Source organism: Puma concolor, chromosome B4, assembly GCF_028749965.1.
Source record: "Puma concolor isolate L17-30 chromosome B4, mPumCon1.1.hap2, whole genome shotgun sequence".
NCBI lineage: Eukaryota > Metazoa > Chordata > Mammalia > Carnivora > Felidae > Puma > Puma concolor.
Genome location: NC_141673.1, coordinates 96,433,004 through 96,452,531, shown reverse-complemented (window position 1 = coordinate 96,452,531; position 19,528 = coordinate 96,433,004). Strand labels below are relative to the sequence as shown.

Genomic DNA, 19,528 nt, shown 5'->3' with positions numbered 1-19,528 from the left:
GAGGGGCAGACAGCGAGGGAGAGAGAGAATCCCAAGCAGGCTCTGCACTGCAGAGCCCAATGCGGGGCTTGAACTCACAACCATAAGCTCATGACCAATATTGAGACTCCGACACTTAACAGATTGAGCCACCCAGGCGCCTCTTTTTAAATATATTTTTTTAAGAGGATAGTTTTATATTATAATAGCAGCTGAGTAGTTTAAACAGATTTCCCATTACAAATCTTCTGTGTGAGTTTTTTTTTTTCTTTCCTGTAACACATTTTAACAAAACTTGGGTAACTTTAGACCCTATATGATATGCAATTTTTTAGTCCTTACAATTGCTTCCATCTGCGGCCCCTTTCCAGGCTTCCAGCTTCCCTCAACACTTCATTCCTCATTCCCCTCTTAAATGAAATCAGAAAACAAATGTCAGGGAAGCTGAATAAATACTTTAGCTGCTCTGTCGTTCTTACAGAAAACTCTGTGGGGCCGAGGAATCTGAGTGTGACTGCAGGACAGAGCTGCTCGTGGTCTTGGGAGATGATGTTCTTTGCAGTGAAAGCACTGTCTGGGCCTCCAGAGGCCTGGGTTCTCCTCTTGTTTCTTGCTACCTTGCGTTGTCACATGTCGCTTGACATGACTCGAGTTTCTCACTTGTCAAACAAGTAACACAAAATTTCCAGCAGGTCTGATGAAGTTTTGGGGGTGCTGGGGGTTCGTGGGGGCCAGAGCCGACGACCAAGAAAGAATTCTTGAAGACATCTTTGGTGTAAAAAGGTGATTTTATTAAAGCACGGGGACAGGACCCATAGGCAGGAAGAGCTGCACTGGGGGCCTGATGGGTAACTCCTTATATACCCTCAGCTTGGGATAGAGTATGTCTCTAAGGAATTTTGGAAGCAAGGTTTCCAGGATCTTGAGGGGCTAGCTGTTGCTAGGGAAACGCTATTTGTTACCTTTAATAAAACCTCAGTCATGAGACCCTTCAGATATATATGGGGGGGGCATAAGCTTGGAGTATGATTGCCAGCATATATCTTGGGGCAGTTGAGATAAAGGAAGCAGACTTACAGGATCCTCCAGGTTGGGATAATGTTAAGCTAAGGTTCTCTTTTGCCCCAGCAAAGTGTCATCATGGAGGCAGCTGAGCTCTTAGAGGGAGGTCACTCTTCTATCTCAAGGACTTGTCAATGGGCTATAGGCAGAAGGGAATTTAATTTTTCATTTGCCTCTGTTTCCTATATTACCATGGCAAGCACTTAGACCCCTGTGCTTTGTTCTTGAGTAGCCAGGAGTGTGTGAGGAATATCACATATTCCACCTGGGGGAAGAGCGGTGGGGGTGGGTGCTAGCTTGTGCTTTGTCCCTCAGCCTGCCTCATGCTGACCCTCATCAGGTCTACAAAAGGAGACAGCGCTAGTTTGGGAGAACTTCTTTGGGATGAGTCAACTTCCCCTTATCCCAAATCGAATTACCTGCTTTGGAGATCACCTAAGGCGGCCTCATTGCCTGTCCTGGGAAGATGGAGAGGATGGCGGGGGGAAGGGAGCTGAACAGACAGCTGGAAGGCCTCAGACTGTGTTGGCCCAAGCAGGTTGATGATAGAACCAGTTTCAGGGTGACCCGAAACTGGTTACCCTGTTTTATATGGTGTGGGTCTTCTCTCCTTCCCTTTAAGGTGGAGACATGGATATGAAAACAGCAAAGACCCTAGTGTATTCTGCAGGAGGTAATCTCAAAGCTGGAAGCAGTTTCACTCCCGAAAGAAACACCAGTGCAGTTCTCTCCGATTTGCCATCATACTTGACCCCGGTGCTTTGCCGAGTTGTAATTCACCCACCGAGCAGTTACGGGGCATCCATTTTGCATCAGGCAGCGTGCTTGGAGCTTGGGGTATGAAGATCATCTCTTGCTTCTTAGGGAGTTTCTCTTTCCACCCTTTCCTCTCTACTATCTGTCTTCATAAAGAGTTAGAGTGATATTTTAGCTTATGTAGGTCACATGCCTCCCTGCTCAGTACGCTCCAGAAGCTTTTGTATTCAGGATAACGTCCAACCCCAAACTCTTTTACTAACAGCGTCCTGCAGGGTCTGACCTGGGCCTGCTTCTCTGACTTCACCCCACCTGTTTTTGTTTTTGCAGACACCAACGTGATTCCTAAGTCAGGACCTTTTTTCACTTGGTGGTGGGGAGGACCTCGGGCACACTGAGCTGAGTTGACAATTCTCAGGTCAAGGCACATTGTCACAAGTCCCTTCTCCTGCTTTGTGTATCTATTCTTTTATTTCCAGTTCCCTCATTCCCAGTTTTATCGCAGTTCCTCTCTCTCCATGGTAACCGTTCTCAAATGTCTGAAGTGTATCCTTCTATTTGTATGTGCTCTAGCAGAAAGTGATATTTTTGTGGGCAAAATTTTTACCTGATTTTATTTTTAATGGAGTACATCTTTAGAAATTATTTTTTAAATAAAAAATATTTTAAAAAATTTTATTACTATTAATTTTTTTAACATTTATTTTTGAGAGAGAGAGAGAAGAGAGAGAGAGAGAGAGAGAGAGAGAGAGAGAGAGTGTGTGTGGGGTAGAGGCAGAGAGAGAGGGAGACACAGAATTCAAAGCAGGTATCAGGCTCTGAGCTGTCAGCACAGAGCCTGACCTGGGTTTTGAACCGATGAACCACGAGATGATGACCTGAGCTGAAGTTGAATGGTTAACCTACTGAGCCACCCAGGTGCCCCTAATTTTTTTTTTTATTTGAGAGAGAGAGAGAGAGAGAGAGAGAGAGCAGGTGAGAGGGGCACAGAGAGAAAGAGAGAGGAAGAGAGAATCTTAAGCAGGCTCCATGCTCAGCGTGGACCCAGGGCTCGAGCCCACGACACTGAGATCCTGACCTGAGCCCAAATCCAGAGTCGGATGCTGACCCAACTGAGACACCCAGGCACCCTCTGGGTATATATTTTAAATGACATGACATATTTTATACTTTTCCCACTCAGCACTAGGTTTTTGAGATCTGGCTGTATTGTTATAGGCCCATTTGCTCACACCGTGGATACGTTTTAATTATCCACTCTCCCAAGGATGCATACCAGCTGCCTCCAATAATATGAGCACTGTGGCACCGTGTGAGAACCTGCATGCTGGAGGATTGTGCTTGCTGGGCACAGGCACCTGCAACATAAAATAACTTTTAATTTGCCTCAGTAGTGGCAGACTGTTTCCCAGAACAGCCTCATTGGCTACGCTTCCTCTGGACCTTTGCGTTTGCTGTTCCTTTAGTCTGAAATAATTGTCCCCTGGACTCTTCAAGGGACTGTCTTCTCACCAGTGAGATCTCAGCTCAATTATCACTGCTTCCCAGAGGCCTTGCCCAAGCTCACAGTTGTCCCCACAACCTGTCCTCCCCAGGTTACTCTCCATCATTTTTATTTGTTTGTTACATCATAGCATTTTTCACAGTTTGAAATTATCTGTGATCATTTATTCATTATCTGTCTTCTCCACAGCAACGGATGGTGTCCTGGCCACTAGGCATGTAGTATAGCCCTAGCATATGGTGGGCTCAACTGAGTAAATGAATGAAACAATTATAATAAATAAATAGTATTGCAGTATCACCCTGTTCAATGCTGTATGATTGGAGAAGCAAGGAACATAACAGGTGTGAGAGGTGGGAATAACTTCTTATAAGGATCCTAAAGTACAGACAGGAGGCCCAGGTCATCAGTGCCTTCTGCACTCCTCTCAGTTCCACAAGCCTACACATTAATATCCATCCCCCACCCCCTTTTTAAAACTAAGTTCCACAAGGCCTCGGCCCTCCGGCCGGCAAATCCCAACCAGTCCGCAGGGGGGCGCCCAGAACACGTTGGCCGGGGAGAACTAAAACTACATTTCCCGGCACGCCGCGCGCCGGCGACCCGCTTCCGGAGTGCGCGGAAGACATGGCGGCGCCCGAGGAGCACGATTCTCCGACTGAAGCGCCTCAGCCGGCGGTGCAAGAGGAGGAAACTAAAACTTTTAAAGATCTGGTGAGCGTGGATGACTCAGGCTTTTCTTTGTACTGCTGACACTGGGCGCAGGCAGAGTCCATTTGCCTTAGGTTCCGGCTAATAGTGTATAGACGCAGCTGGGGCCTAGCTTGGGTTTCCTTCAGAATTTCCGAAACTTGGGTTCTAGACGCTCTCCCTAAGCTTCTGGGTTTGGATGGTGGGAGGGCTGCCCGTCCCTGAGAGTCCCTATTTGCGCTTTTCTCCCTTTTGGTGTGGCGACGTTTGTATTTGTAAGTTCCCCCCTCCCCACCTCGGAGTAAGATGCAACGGGTTTGGATTCTGACCCAGTCACTTACTAGGGGCACGTTGTTACCTCGCGGTGCCTCACTTTCCACATCTGTAAATTGGGGGTAATAATACGTACTTCAGCGAATTGTGAGGCTTGAATGAAATAGTGCACGTGAAGAGCTTGGGTTTGTCTCTTTGAGTAGAAAGTGTTAAGTCTTGAAGTGCTACTATCTCCTAGTGCTCATAAAGAGCGGACCGAGTAGGCTCGCAATACTTCTTGAATCCAGGCGTAAGGGATGCACATGTCACCAGCAGGGTGGGTCCGACAGTCATTTAATTAGGATGGAGGCAGGGGCGCCTGGGTGGCCCAGTGGGTTAAGCAACCGACTGTGGCTCGGGTCACGATCTTGTGGTTCCCGGGTTCCAGCCTGGCTGCGGCTCTGTGCTGACAGCTCAGAGCTTGGAGCCTGCTTCGGATTTTGTGTTAACCCCCTCTCTGCCCCTCTCCTGCTCATGCTCTCTCTTTCTCTCAAAAATAAAATAAACATTCAAAAAAAAATTAGCTGGGAGGCAAGTGTGTGGGTTCCTCTTTGCTAAAGTGTATTTTTCTGAATTCTAAGGGTGTGACAGATGTGTTGTGTGAAGCTTGTGACCAGCTGGGATGGACAAAGCCCACAAAGATCCAGATTGAAGCTATTCCTTTGGCCTTACAAGGTAGGTTGAAATTAAACATGTGGCTTAATACAGGTTCAGTTTGAAGTTATACTCAATCAACTACTTACCACTTTTGAGAGCTGTTGTTGTATACTTCAAGTAATATAAAAATATTGTCACTAAAGATACAAAATTTGTGGCATATTGGCTTTTGAAAAAGTAATTCTGTTCTACTGAGCTTACTTTCTATAAGGAGATTTGTTGTTTGCAACAGGTGCTAACTTTTTTTTTTTTTTTAATTTTTTTTTTTAACGTTTATTTTATTTTTTTGGGACAGAGAGAGACAGAGCATGAACGGGGGAGGGGCAGAGAGAGAGGGAGACACAGAATCAGAAACAGGCTCCAGGCTCTGAGCCATCAGCCCAGAGCCCGACGCGGGGCTCGAACTCACGGACCGCGAGATCGTGACCTGGCTGAAGTCGGACGCTTAACCGACTGTGCCACCCAGGCGCCCCAACAGGTGCTAACTTTAAGGACACACTGGATTAAAGTGTATGAACAAGAAACTTGTTAGGAATTATGAATCAATAAGTGCAGATTTACATAAGGGTGCCTGGAACACACATCAGTATCTAGAGGAGTTGAGAGCTCTTGCTTTGTGAGACGTGTTTATCAGATTTTCAGAAGAATGGCTAACATGTTTGATGACTAGTGGGACTGAAACTAACAGGGTGAACTTTCATGGGAGTAGAGGTAAAGTCCTGCTCTTAGATTCCCAAAGCCCAGCTTCACAGTGTTAGGGTTGGTGGTAAAAGAGACCTAGCAATGTTCACTGAAATTCATTAAGTTCCATAGAGAAAATGAATGGAATCTTAGCTACATTAGTATAAGAGATTTTCCAGGCAAGCAAAAAAAAAAAAAAGTGTATGAACATATCTGTATGTAGAATTTACCCCTCACTCTGAATTCCTCTCCCATATGTCCCAGGTTAAGAACTCTTGAACTAGCTCTAGTGAGAGAAATGCCTTTGCTGGTTAGAACACATCTAGAATATTATGCTTAGTTCTGGGGCCCAGTTTTGAGGGACCAAGAGTGGCAGTGAGTGTGGTATAGTAACAAGAATAGTCCTAAATAGTTAAAGGATCTTGAGTGCATTCAGTCTGCAGAAGAGTAGATCTGGATGGGATATGGTAATTGGCTTCAGTGATTTGGAGAGCTGTCATGTGGAAAAGTAATTAGACTTACTCTATGAAATTCCATTTGCTCCTTCTATAAATAGTAAGTATCTGATACAAGTGTAAGGCACCAGAAGTTAAGATTCTGCCCACTCTAAGAACTTAGATTCTAGTAAGGAGATAATTGTAAATCTATTACAAAGTGAACTGGGACATAAGAAAGTTACATTCCAAGTGCACTGAGGGAGGAGAAGAGATTACTACTCATTGGAATGGACTAGAATAAACTTTAGTTTTTGGCTGGAAAGGTTGGAAAGACATTCAAGCGGAACCTTGAAGACTGAATAAGATTTAGACATTCGTGCATGATGGGAGGGGAGGACCTTCTAGGCATAGGGAACAATATGAAAAAAAAGCTAAGGAGGCTGGAACACATGGGCATGTGTGGAGGCTTGCAACTACTTAATAGAGAATAGGGAAAGGATTAGTAAAGTCTTTGGGGCCAGATTATGCAGGACTTAAATGTGGGTAAAGGAATTTGGTCTTTGTTCCATGGGCAGTGGAGTGCCTTTGGGGATTATTTTTTTAGCAGGAGAATGAAATGCTTAGAGTTGTTTTCTTGGGCTATTAATCTCATAGCTTTATAAGGAAATTTAGAGATGAGAGACAAGAGGCTGGGAGACCAATTAGGAGGGCATTGCGGTAATTTTGGCAATAAATAAAGGGTAGGGTAGAGGTAGTGAGAAAAAAAGAAAAATGATAGAAAAGGAGTCATCATGATTTTATAACTAGTTAGTTAATGGAAGGAAAGGGGTAGGGAAATCTAGGATTGTTGCCAGTGTGTTTAGGACATATTACTGGTGTAAAAAGGGAACATAGGAGGAAAAATAATTTCAGGAAAGAGGAGTTCAGTTGGAAATAATTGATTTCGGGCATCAAAGAAATAGACTTGACTGACGCACAGGTGGAATCTGGGAATTAGAGCTTGATTAAGAGTCCAGAACTGGATGCAGATACCACATCCAAAGAGAAGTTGTAGCTGAAACTGTGGAAATGGCTGAGGTTGCCACGTAGGGTCAAGAGATGACAAGGGGAGAAATGGAGACTCAATAACAGGTTGAAAATCATGAGAGGACAGTTTCAAACAAATTAGGTAAGGGAGAGTGTTTTAGGGAGGGGGTTGTAAACACTTTCAAGTTGTCTAGAGACGCTAAGAGGATAAGGATTGTGTAAAGGCCATTAGTGGGGAAGAAGTTTTGGCAGTCAGAAGTACTGGAATTGCTTTAAAAAGCAAAAAGAAGGGTTGGTGCTTTCTGGCATTTTCCTGCCTGCCCTACAGCATGTGTTGGAAGAATGAACCCAAATTAGGTGGTGGTAATAATCCTTAAATTATTTATAATGTTTTCAGTAAAAAGTTTGTATTTAATGCAGAGAAAGTAGGAGTCCATGAAAGATTACTAGGAACTGAGTAATGTGACTGATATAATCATCATGGAAAGTATTCTTATTCTTGAGGTTATTTCATTCTAAGGAGTAGTTTACAAATGCTTCATTTAAAAAACCTATAGACGCTGGCTCTAAGCAAGAGATTTAAATAATTTAACAAAGTTTTTCTTTTGTCTTCTCTTAAATTAACTTTAAAATTTAGTTTGAGTACTAATGATGGTGTCAGTTTCTACAAAATTGTGGCATCCTGGGTCCATCCATTGTTCTTAAACTTATAACAATTCTGAAAGGCAGGAATGATTATTTTATTGGTGATGGCCAGTGGATTAAGTACCTTGGGTGGGTGCACATAACTTGTTATCAGTAGAGCTAGAATTTGAATAATAGGATGTTCTAGTGAAAAGCCTGTGTTCTTGGCCCTATATTATAGTGTTAGAGTGGGGAGAGCAAAATCTTTTGATGATTTTTGAGGATGCTCTTCTTCCCATCTGTTTCATGTATTAAGTTTATTTTTCAAAAAAATTTTTTAACACTTTAATCTATTTTTGAGAGACAGAGCACCAAAGGGGGAGGGACAGAGAGAGAGGGAGACACAGAATCCGAAGCAGGCTCCAGGCACCAATCTGTCAGCACAGAGCCCGATGGGGGCTCGAACCCACCATCCGTGAGATCATGACCTGAGCTGAAGTCGGACGCTTAACCGACTGAGCCACCCAGGCACTCCATATTAAGTTTATTTTTAATTCAGAGATCACTCAAAGTCCTCTAGGAATTTCAGACAGGTTTTTGAATGGCTGCCATATACCAAGTAGTTGTGTTAGGTGCTAGCAGTGTGGCAGGTGAATGAATTTATTCCTGCTCCTCTTACTGGGTGTTCATTCTACACAGATACTACCACTGGAAAGGCTTACAGGTTGTGAGAAGAAGAAAGGAGATAATAGAGAAAAATAATTTCACAAAGTGAATATTGCTTTGTGGGCGGTGGGCTTTACAGCCACATGGATTGAGAGACTTAAGCTTCTTTATTTCCCTAAATCTTTCTTGTATACCCCTTTCTTCTGAAATTTTAAGACTTCCCTTGAAAGAAAAGGGGAACAGATCCCAGTGGGTGTGTTTTTGTTTTTGTTCTTGTTCTTGTTTTCCTGTTCTAGAAGGTATGTTGTACCCAGGCAGGGAGGGCAGAATCCCCACAAAGTTGGGGAATAAAAGGCTTTGGAAGCCCTTAGCTCACAAATAGGTAGAGGCTGTTGCAATGCATTATCACTTACCCTACAACCAAGAGGAACATTAAAGTTAGTAAATGAGGGAGAAATTTTATCTGTATATTGTCATTTGTTGCTCTGACCTTTACAAAGTTAGTGCATTGTCTGGTCTGACTTATAATTCACATCTACACCTGTACTTTTATAGGTAACATCGATGTTACTGTTTAGAAGGGTAAATGGTAGAATTCACTAGACTATGGCGTTGTTTGCTCTGGCTTGGCAGGATCCTAGTTTAAGTGATCAATGTCTAAAAGACGGATGTTGAGAAGTCTGCTCTACTTGATATCAATCACTCTCCTTTCTTGAGCTCTCTTCCTCCTCAATTTCAAGTCAGTATTATCTTCTGTCTTTCCAGCTATTCTTTATGAGATTCTTCTGGTTCCTTTCCTTTTTCCTTGTAAGGTTAATTCTATCTTTATCTTTTTTTTTTTCCTCACTCTGAAAACACTACTAAGATTTCTCATCCAGTCCTGAAGCTTTAACACTATCTGCATCAGTGAGTCTCAGCCAGTGCTCATCAGAATTACCTGTCTTACTTGTAAAACAGTAGAGATTTCTAGAGTCACTGAATCAGAATTTCCACATGTGTGACCTGGGCATGTGTAGGTATAAGAATCCCATAGGTTATTCTGATGTGTCTGCCCTTGGGGGAGCAAAACTGTTAGGATACTCCCACTTCTGTGTTTCTAGCCTGTACTTCTCTGCTGAGCTCCAAACAAGTGCGTCCAACTGGTTTTTAGATATTTCTCTCTGAGCCTGTTGCAGAAACCTCAAGTTCCTATGTTCAAACCAGAGTCATTGTTTTCCTCACCAGAGCTAATTTTCTATATGCCCTTAGAAACCCATGTGTCAACCACATTTTCTTTCATTACTTTGTACATCTCACTTGTTTTTATCCTGTCTTGCCTCAGTTCAGACCACCATACTAACTCCCCTGGTATCCTAACTGAGCTCTTACTTTCCTGTGTGTTCCCCATTCTGTTAAGGTCATCTTAGGTCATAAGGAAGAGAGTCACTCAGGTAACCTCGGAGAAAAGGGGTTTATTGTAGGGTTAATCTCTAGGTAAGGAAATCTCAGCAGTTCTATACAGTCAGGGAACAATGTGAGCATCAACCGTGGAGGTCATTATCACTAGGAAGCAATCTCAGCAGGCGCTGTTGGAGTGCACAGCTACCTTGTGAGCTGCAGCCAGCCAGCCTAGAGATGGTGGCCTTGGTTTGGGAGTTAATTTCCAAATCTTATAGTTACGGCTTGATTGGTGATAACAGACCATGGGGACCTCTTCTTAAGGGATTACTTACGGCATTCTTCCCTCAGAAGAAGCAGTGTAAATGCATGTACTGTTGAGCTCCTTGGCTCATTATGCCATCAGGCATAGGGATTATCTTCCTAAGGAGTAACATTGATCGTCATGTTCCCTGCTTAAAATCCTTTAATTCTCTCTCTTACAGGAAGACATCAAAACACCCTATCATGGCTTATGAGTTTCCTTTCTAGCCTCATTCTTCTCCCTCTCCCTCCGTAACATTTCTGTGTTCCTGCCGCATTGTACTTCTCACTCTGCCTGCACGTGGCTGTGTTCTTTACAGCCTCCGTCCTCTGTTCTCTTATAGGAATGTGCTTCCTTTCTTTCTTTGCTTAATTCCAGATTTAATTTACTCATCAGGTCTGTTAGCCTTTCCTGACTCCCCTGGGCAGTGAGTTACTCCTTCCTTTGTGTTCTCACTGTATGTTGTAGGGGCCTGTTATAAAGCCCTTATCACATTATATCATATTTGTGTATGTCACCCCTGGGTTTTAAGCTTACCTAGGACAGAGACTATGTCTTCTGTCTGTTCAACCTTCCTCTCCCTCCAGTTCATCAAATATTTATTCACTGTCTACTTTGTGCCCACGTTGTGTCATTGTAGAAAAAGGGAAATAATGCAGAGAGCGTTTCTTTGCTGTTAGAGGTTTTCTTTTTCTTCCTAGGTCGTGATATCATCGGGCTGGCAGAAACTGGCTCTGGAAAAACAGGGGCCTTCGCTTTGCCCATTCTGAATGCACTGTTGGAGACGCCCCAGCGATTGTTTGCCTTAGTTCTCACGCCCACTCGGGAGTTGGCCTTTCAGATCTCAGAGCAGTTTGAAGCCCTGGGGTCTTCCATTGGTGTGCAAAGCGGTAAGTGTCTGACAGGAAAGGAACTGTAGAGTTTCTTCACAAGTTGAGAATGAATGGAAAAGGAGAATAGAAGCAAATATTATTAACATGACTTTATTGACCTTAAGAGCGAATTTGGTATTTTAGCTTTAGGGAAAGTTATACGGGAAGAAAAATTTAAGTAGAAATCTAGCACTGGCTTAAAACGTATTCAGTGAACTGTGGAAAAAAGTGAAGGTCTCTCTTCTGTATTCTTTTTGTTTCTGTAGCTGTGATTGTAGGTGGAATTGATTCAATGTCCCAGTCTCTGGCCCTGGCGAAAAAACCACATGTAATAATAGGTGAGTAATTGACAACGGTAAAAGGCACTGACAACGATGAATTGGAGAAGATCTGTCCATGTTGCATAAAACTTATTTGTGTAGAAAGATTTTGAAGAAAGGATTTTTGTGGTCTTGTTTTATTTTTTAATTTCCGAAATTTTGGGGGGCTTGGTGGGTGGGGTGGTTGGTAACTTTTCTTTTTGTCCTAGTTCTTAAACATTGCCCTTTCTCTTCAACCTTTCTTGATAGCGACTCCTGGTCGACTGATAGACCACTTGGAAAATACAAAAGGTTTCAACTTAAGAGCCCTCAAATACTTGGTTATGGATGAGGCAGACCGAATATTGAATATGGATTTTGAGACAGAGGTGAGCACCCAGTTTCTTTCCTCATTGTAGGACATCTCAAGTGCCCTCTTTCAAACTTCGGTTCATCGCACAACTGCTTTGTGGAATACTGTATCATTATCAGTTAATTTAAACATTTCTGCTGCCTTTTTTTCATTCTTGGTGTTCCTCACGTTGTCAGTGCCTCAGTATCCTCTAGAGAATATAGTCTGACTGTAGTTTTAGAGATGAGAAATTTCTACCAGATTTCGTTTCTATTTTATTTGATATATACCTCTTTCGTATACCTTGAAATATTTTTATTTTCTGTCATCATAGCTGACCCACTCATAACTTAGTTGATGAACACTTTTGACTTTTCTCTTAGATTAGCTCTACTGTAATTTAAACTGTTCTTTTCTCTGAGTGGCATTTTTTAAAACAGCATATAGTATGGTACAAATAATAAATATTCAATAAATTTTAGCTGAATTGAATGGAATTTTTGAGTTCCCAAATTCCCACAGTGATATATTTAGTTTTTCATTCTCTGCTTCACAAAGAGCATTTGTAAATATCCACTCTAAATGTTAACGTTGGTATCCTTTCTTTGTGCCTTAGGTTGACAAGATCCTCAAAGTGATTCCCCGAGATCGGAAAACGTTTCTCTTCTCGGCCACCATGACCAAGAAGGTGAAGTTTTCTAGGACTTCTGATTTCTTCTTTATTAAGTGATAAGTAAAAACAGCATTTAGGAATCAGTGTACTATTCCAGGTTTTTTTCTGCAGGTGCAAAAACTTCAGCGAGCAGCACTGAAGAATCCTGTGAAATGTGCTGTTTCCTCCAAATACCAGACAGTTGAGAAATTACAGCAATATTACCTTTTTATTCCTTCTAAATTCAAGGTAAAGTGTTTACTTTGATCGTTCCTGCCTCTCCCTCTCCTTCCTCACTAAAGCATCTGAAAGTGTGTCCACTTTTGATTAGCTAAGAGTTGTGCTACTGTTTGTTTTAGAACACATACTGTGCTTATATTTATCACTGATAAAGTCAAACATTCCGGGAATTCACAGCATGCTAAACCACAATAATGAAGTCATGATGTAATTCCTTTCCAGCCCCATTCTTGAAGTAGTTTTTCTTTTGTCTCCTGATTATGTGGCTTTTTTATAGGCAAGGGACCCTCGTTTTATGCTTTGATGTAGGGACTTTTCCCGGTTGCCGAGTATAGATTTCCTTGTGCTTGGCTTCAGGCATGTGAAATTCATGGTTCACAGAGATGATAATGCTGCTTCAGGAGTGCAAACTGGCAGCTGGGGTCTGGGTAATTGAGAGTCAACTATAGGCTTAGGTTTTTAGATAGTTTATATTCCTGGGACTCCAGTCTTTTCTTCCAGATCAGTTACTTACATTGATTGTTTTGGGTTTGTAACTTAGGATACCTACCTGGTTTACATTCTAAATGAACTGGCTGGAAACTCCTTTATGATATTCTGCAGCACCTGTAACAATACTCAGAGAACAGCTTTGCTGCTTCGAAATCTTGGATTCACTGCTATCCCCCTCCATGGACAGATGAGTCAGGTAAAGATTCTTTGGCATCATTAGTGGTGAAACGGTGGTGTGAAAAGGGTAAAGCTTATAGCAGTAGTTCTATACAATAACAACATGAGGTGTTCATGCATCTTTTCAGAATTGTTTTGATTTTATGGGCTTTAAAGTGTTGCTCTAGTTGCTTACTTCCTCCTTTTAGGATAGTAAGAGGCTCAAATTAGAAGATTTCATTTGTCTGGTATGGAAGCTTTTCAGTTGATTTATTCAGCCCTAGTGCTAACGTTGATTCTTTGGTCTCTAAAGATGTTTAATAAATTATTTTTCAACTATCTGTCATGTTAAACAATCCCCGTTTCCTGTTACTATTTTCTAGCCTCGTCTTAAATATTTTTTTGTTGCTTCCATGTTTCCTTCTGATCTGTGGAGCCTAGTTTGGACTTAGGGGAAACATCCTTTTAAAAATTTCTGTCTTGGTTCTTATATTTAGTGTTTCTAGTTTGTGTGTCTTAGATTCTGAGATTCCTTAGTTTATCAAGATTAACATTCTTTTCATTTCTTTTCATCATGTCAGAGCAAACGCTTAGGATCCCTTAATAAGTTTAAGGCAAAGGCTCGTTCTATTCTTCTAGCAACTGATGTTGCAAGCCGAGGTTTGGACATACCTCATGTGGATGTAGTTGTTAACTTTGACATTCCTACCCATTCCAAGGTGAGTCCCATTGCTGACCTGACTTTCTTTAAAAAAAAATTTTTTTTTAATGTTAATTTGATGTGTAATGTTTTTTTTGAGAGAGAGACAGAATGTGAATGGGGGAGGAGGAGAGAGAGGGAGACACAGAATCTGAGGAAGGCTCCAGACTCTTGAGCTGTCAGCACAGAGCCCCATGTGGGGCTTGAACCCACAAACTATGAGATCATGACCTGAGCCGAAGTCAGACACTCAACTGACTCAGCCACCCAGGTGTCCCTGCTGACTTGACTTTCTAGTTTTGAACTGTATTTCTTTCTTTCTTTTTTTTTTTAAATTGAGGTATAATTGACATAAAAGATTAGTTTTAGTTGTATAACATAATGGTATGATGTTGTATATATCACAAAATGATTGCCACAAGTCTAGTTACCATACGTTGTTATGAGTTTTTTTTCTTGCACTGAGAACTTTTAAGGTCTACTCTCTTAGCAGCTTTCAAATATGTAATATAGTATTATTAACTATTTTTGTTATGCTGTACATTTCACTCCCATGGCTTACTTGTATTATAACTTGAGGTTTGTACTTTCTGACTCCCTTCACCCAGTTGATTCCCTACTCCACCTTTGGAGGGAATTATTTCCACCTTTGGAAACCACCAAATATGTTGTCTATGTTATGAGCTCAGTTTTTTTTTTTTTAGATTCCACATATAAGTTAGATCATACAGTATTTATTTTTCTCAGACTTATTTCAACTCTTTTTTATGGCTGAATAATATTCCAATGCGTCCAAAGTGTATTTTTTAAAAATATTCTTTTTTTTTTTAAATGTTTACTTATTTATTTTGAGAGGGAAGGAGAGAATCCCAAGCAGGCTCTGTTGCTGTCAGAGCAGAGCCCTACATGGGACTCGATCCCATGACCGCAAGATCATGACCTGAGCTGAAATCAAGAGTCAGATGCTTAACTGATTGGGCCACCCAGACGCCCCTCCAAAGTGTGTTTCTTAATGGAATGTTTTCTGTCTCCTTTTTTTTTCTTCTTAATCCTTTATTGGTTAAGTATCAAAAACTGGGAAAGCTCTTGATTTATTTATTCTCGTTATCTTGCATGTGCCTGAGGATGTGATATTAATAAATGTGAATGAAGGTAGCCAAAGAGAGGTGTGAGATCACAGGAGTAGATGCAGCACGTGCTGATCTTTGTCAGTCTTACTTCTTCAGAGTCGTCAGCTTGTGGTTCTCAGTGTATCTCAGGGTTTCTCAGCCTTGGCACTGTTAATGTTTTGCGCCAGCAGATTCTTTGCTGTGGGGCTGTCCTTCGCATTGGAGGATGCTTAGCAGCATTCCTGGCCTCCACCCATAGGTGACATTATGACAACCGCATATGTGTTCTGACATTTCCAAATATCCCTGGGGAGGACAGAATTGCCCCCAGAACAACTAGTATCTCTTGGCTTTGTATTTAACTGCTGTAGACAAGGTGCTGTCTCATTTGATTTTCCCAATAACTCTGAGTGTGGGCATGTGTTTCTATCCCTGTTTTATAGATAGAAACCAAGATTCAAAGAGGCTATGTGACTTATAGATAGTTGTGTAGCTGGTAGGTGGTAAGACCAGAGCCATGATGCAGGTCTGCCTCTAGATCCAGTGCTGTTTTTCTCTAGACCATGTTGTCTGCAGCCGTGTAGATATGCTTTAGATTTGTCTTCCTGTAAAGAAAAGAGAGTCAGTTTTGTGCTGCAAGGAAAATAAAAAAGATGAAGTAGATTTATCTGAACAAATTGCCCAGTCCATTTTTCCATGTTTCAACATGAGTTTATTTCCTTTCAGAAGTTTGCAGTAAGACTTTGTGTTCATAGTTTTTTATTTAAATTTTATGTAACTCAGATTTATTTATGCTTTTTTTTCTCAGGATTATATCCATCGAGTAGGTCGAACCGCTCGAGCTGGGCGTTCTGGAAAGGCTATCACCTTTGTCACACAGTAAGTAAATTGACTTCAGGGGCAGAACAATGCAGAGAAAAGAGCAGAGCTTTGGTGCAGACTGACTTGGTGGCCTGACTTTGCCACTTACTGTAATAGTCATTTAACCTCCTTCATGTTGTTTTCAGCATTTATAAAATGGAAATAATGTTATCTACTTAACAAAGCATTAATGAAAATTATATACATATATATATATATACATGTATCCTATATATATATATATGTATGATCTAGTGTAGCATTTGGCATATAGAAACACACAAACCCCTGCTCCTTCTTTCAACTGCTGAAGCTGGAGAGTAGTGACTTTTCCCTCAACTCAGAGTATTAGAATAATTATTTTGATTTTGTTTAAAAAACTTTAGGAGTGCCTGGGTGGCTCAGTCGGTTAAGCGTCCGACTTTGGCTCAGGTCACGATCTATGAGTTCGAGCCCTTTGTCGGGCTCTGTGCTGACTGCTCAGAGCCTGGAGCCTGTTTCAGATTCTGTGTCTCCCTCTCTCTCTGACCCTCCCCCGTTCATGCTCTGTCTCTCTCTGTCTCAAAAATAAATAAATGTTAAAAAAATTTAAAAAAATAAATAAATAACTTTAATGGTTATTTTTGACAGACAGAGCATTAGCAGGGGAGGGGCAGAGAGAGAGGGAGACACAGAATCCGAAGCAGGCTCCAGGCTCCAAGCTGTCAGCACAGAGCCTGACATGGGGCTCCAGCACAAACCACGGGATCATGACTGGAGCCGAAGTCAAACACTTAACCGACTGAGCCACCCAGACGCCCTGATTTTGTTTTTAGAGAGACAAAATTTTGGCTTTTCTGGGAGTAAAAATATGTTGGGTGATCTAGTGGGCTGTGTACCGAGGATTGCTCTAATCAGTATTCTGGATTCAGTATTGTTTAAAACTTGCGTCAGTTGCCTTATACCGCATAATGTGTAGTTTGGGAATGGACAGACATCCGCGTTGTCAGCCAGCCAAAACCACACCAATTTTCCTTCCTCAGGTATGATGTAGAACTCTTCCAGCGCATAGAACACTTAATTGGGAAGAAACTGCCTGTCTTTCCAACACAGGATGATGAGGTTATGATGCTGACAGAGCGTGTCACTGAAGCCCAAAGATTTGCCCGAATGGTATGCAACTTACTTTTTCACCAACTTTTATGCAAATAATGGTAACTATGTGCTAGATGCTGTTGGATTAATCCTCATAACTAACTGCAGGAAGTATTATTTTATTCTAAATTTAAGATGAGCATACTAACGTGTAGAGATGGTAGGTAATTTGAATTGAGGTCTGGACTCAGTCTGACCACAGTGACCACATGCTCAGCCACTGTTCATGTTTCACATGTGGCAAGAAAACCTCTGGACTCGAGATCAGAAGACCCAGCTGTGAATTGGACATTGTGGTTTGAACAATGCGTCTGACCTCTCGGAATCAGTTCCTTGCCTGTAAATTGGAAATAACAGTTACCTTGATCCTTATAGGGGTTTTTTGGGCATCAGATAAGCTAACGTGAACTGCGTAGTAACTAACAGTAAGTAGCAGTAATAATAATGGTGAGGATGGGAAGATTGTAAAAGAGAATCCTAGCAAGTGCTGCTGCTCCCTAGAGTTCTAGTCTGAGGGATGAAGAAACTTTGCCCCTGGGCTGCTTTCTGAGTAGCTGAGGCGTGGACTTGTGTTTTTCTGCTCACATAGAACTCTCATTTGGTATTTTGGTTTATAAAAGTATTAGATATACATTGGAAAGAATTTCAGAAAATATGGAAAAGATTAAAATAGTAAATGAGACATAGGAGTTATCCCCCACGGCGAACATTTGGCTCTTGATAACATTTGGCTATTTTTCTTTTTTTAGCCATAATTAGATGTTATCTAATTGTATATGATTAACATTTTTTCTATTTTAACAAATATAGAGCAATGTGATCACTTCTCAGTGGCTACAAAAAATTCCATTATAAATATATAACATGACTTACATGGGTGTATATTTATGTTTTTTCACAGGTTTTGTGTTTTAACTAGTACCATGTTGGGCATCCTAGTATGTACAGCTTTGTGTACTCGTTTCCTTAGAATAAATTCCTAAAAGTAGAATTAGTTGTCGGGCCGAGGAGTAAATGGAGTTAAAATTTGAATTCATACAGAATACCAGATTCCTCCCTCTCCCACCCAGAAGAGCTGTCGGCGACAGTTTATGTGGGTGTCCCCACACCTTGACAAATACTAGGTATTACCATTCTCTTAAATCTTTGCTGGCCTGCCATGTGTAAATAATAGCTTATTGTTTTAATTTTCATGTAAACATTTTTGTGTATCGGGGTTTTGGTCTTCTCCCTTTGTTAGTGTGAGGTATTAGGGAGTTATGTAGTGTTTTTTTTTTTTTTATGTTTGTTTATTTTTGAGAGAGAAAGAGAGAGTGAGTGGGGGAGGGGCAGAGAGTAGGAGACACAGAAATCGAAGCAGGCTCCAGGAGTTGCCAGCACAGAGCCCAACACGGGGCTTGAACTCAAGAACTGCAAGATCATGACCTGAGCTGAAGTCAGCTGCTTAACCGACTGAGCCACCCAGGTGCCCCGGTGTTGCATTTTAAGGAGAGGAGAGCAGGATGTGTTACCCTCAGTGACAGTAATTCATTTTCAATCCCATCCTTTCTCTTTTCTTGCAGGAGTTAAGGGAGAATGGAGAAAAGAAGAAACGCGTGCGGGAGGACACTGGGGACAATGACGACACGGAGGGTGCTATGGGTGTCAGGAACAAGGTCGCTGGAGGAAAAATGAAGAAACGGAAAGGCCGTTAATTTCTTTTATAAAGACTTGATTTCAGCCTTTTGTTTCGTATAAGGGGATTGTAGAAGAGGATGAAGCCCCCTCCAGCACAGTTCCTCAGACCGAAATCTGTCACAGTGATGTCGAGAACCTGCTCATCTACTTGAGCACTCGCTCTCCTTCCGTAGGGTGCCATTACCGCACACCGGTCTTTACGGTGCTCGTGTCAGCTTTGGTTTCTTGGTCACGAGATGAGTAGGATGTGTTCTTTTATCACTTCACACAGACCTTTTGCTTTTTCAGCTGCAAGTCAAGGACTAGGTTGATGGAGCCCTGGACCTGTATTTGTAAAGGGAAGAAGCTTCTGTATTTGTAAAACTGGTGATACTTAAGCAATCTCAGCTTGTGCTTCATTAGACCAAATGTGGACTAATAAATTTGCCTACTATTTTTAAAAGATTCAAACTCTTTGAAAACCTTTACGGGTTGAGGGACTTTACAGATTTAAGTAAGATCTTGCTAATAGGTAAGAAATTGACAGTGGCAGTTATGTGGCGAAATCATTGCTTGTTCTTAATTAAGGTAAACATTATTTATGATTTTTAAAGATCTGCAAAGGAACGAGGTGATGGATGGCTTTGAATGGGAAGTCCTGCTTAAAAGGTGGTTGTGTTTTTCTTGGGGATGGATCACAGGCCTTAAGACTGCAGAGTCTCTTAGATCCCTAGGTACATTCACTTCCCTGACTGCTCGGTTTAAGAAGACTGCTTTCGGGTTAGGAAGAAGACTGCTCGGGTTAGGAAGACTGGTTTCTTTTCTTTTGTCTCCATCTATGTGGCTACATAACTCAGAATATGTAAAGCTGGATCATCAGCTCCTGGAGAGAAAATAGACCGTGGTTCTGTAGAGACTGGGTCAGACGGG

The 19,528-nt window shown here is 41.7% G+C and overlaps 1 protein-coding gene across 1 annotated transcript; it reads left to right on the top strand.

The window, feature by feature from the left end:
- The first annotated feature begins 3,859 nt into the window (after nucleotides 1-3,859).
- On the top strand, nucleotides 3,860-19,051 carry DDX47 (DEAD-box helicase 47). The gene is made up of 12 exons (XM_025930240.2): nucleotides 3,860-4,015; nucleotides 4,885-4,978; nucleotides 10,777-10,965; nucleotides 11,214-11,285; nucleotides 11,517-11,635; nucleotides 12,215-12,286; nucleotides 12,383-12,499; nucleotides 13,032-13,178; nucleotides 13,720-13,857; nucleotides 15,756-15,826; nucleotides 16,831-16,960; nucleotides 18,505-19,051. Exons 1-12 carry the CDS (start codon nucleotides 3,929-3,931, stop codon nucleotides 18,634-18,636), a joined length of 1,368 nt encoding a protein of 455 aa, XP_025786025.1. The 5' UTR covers nucleotides 3,860-3,928; the 3' UTR covers nucleotides 18,637-19,051.
- The last annotated feature ends 477 nt before the right edge of the window (nucleotides 19,052-19,528 follow it).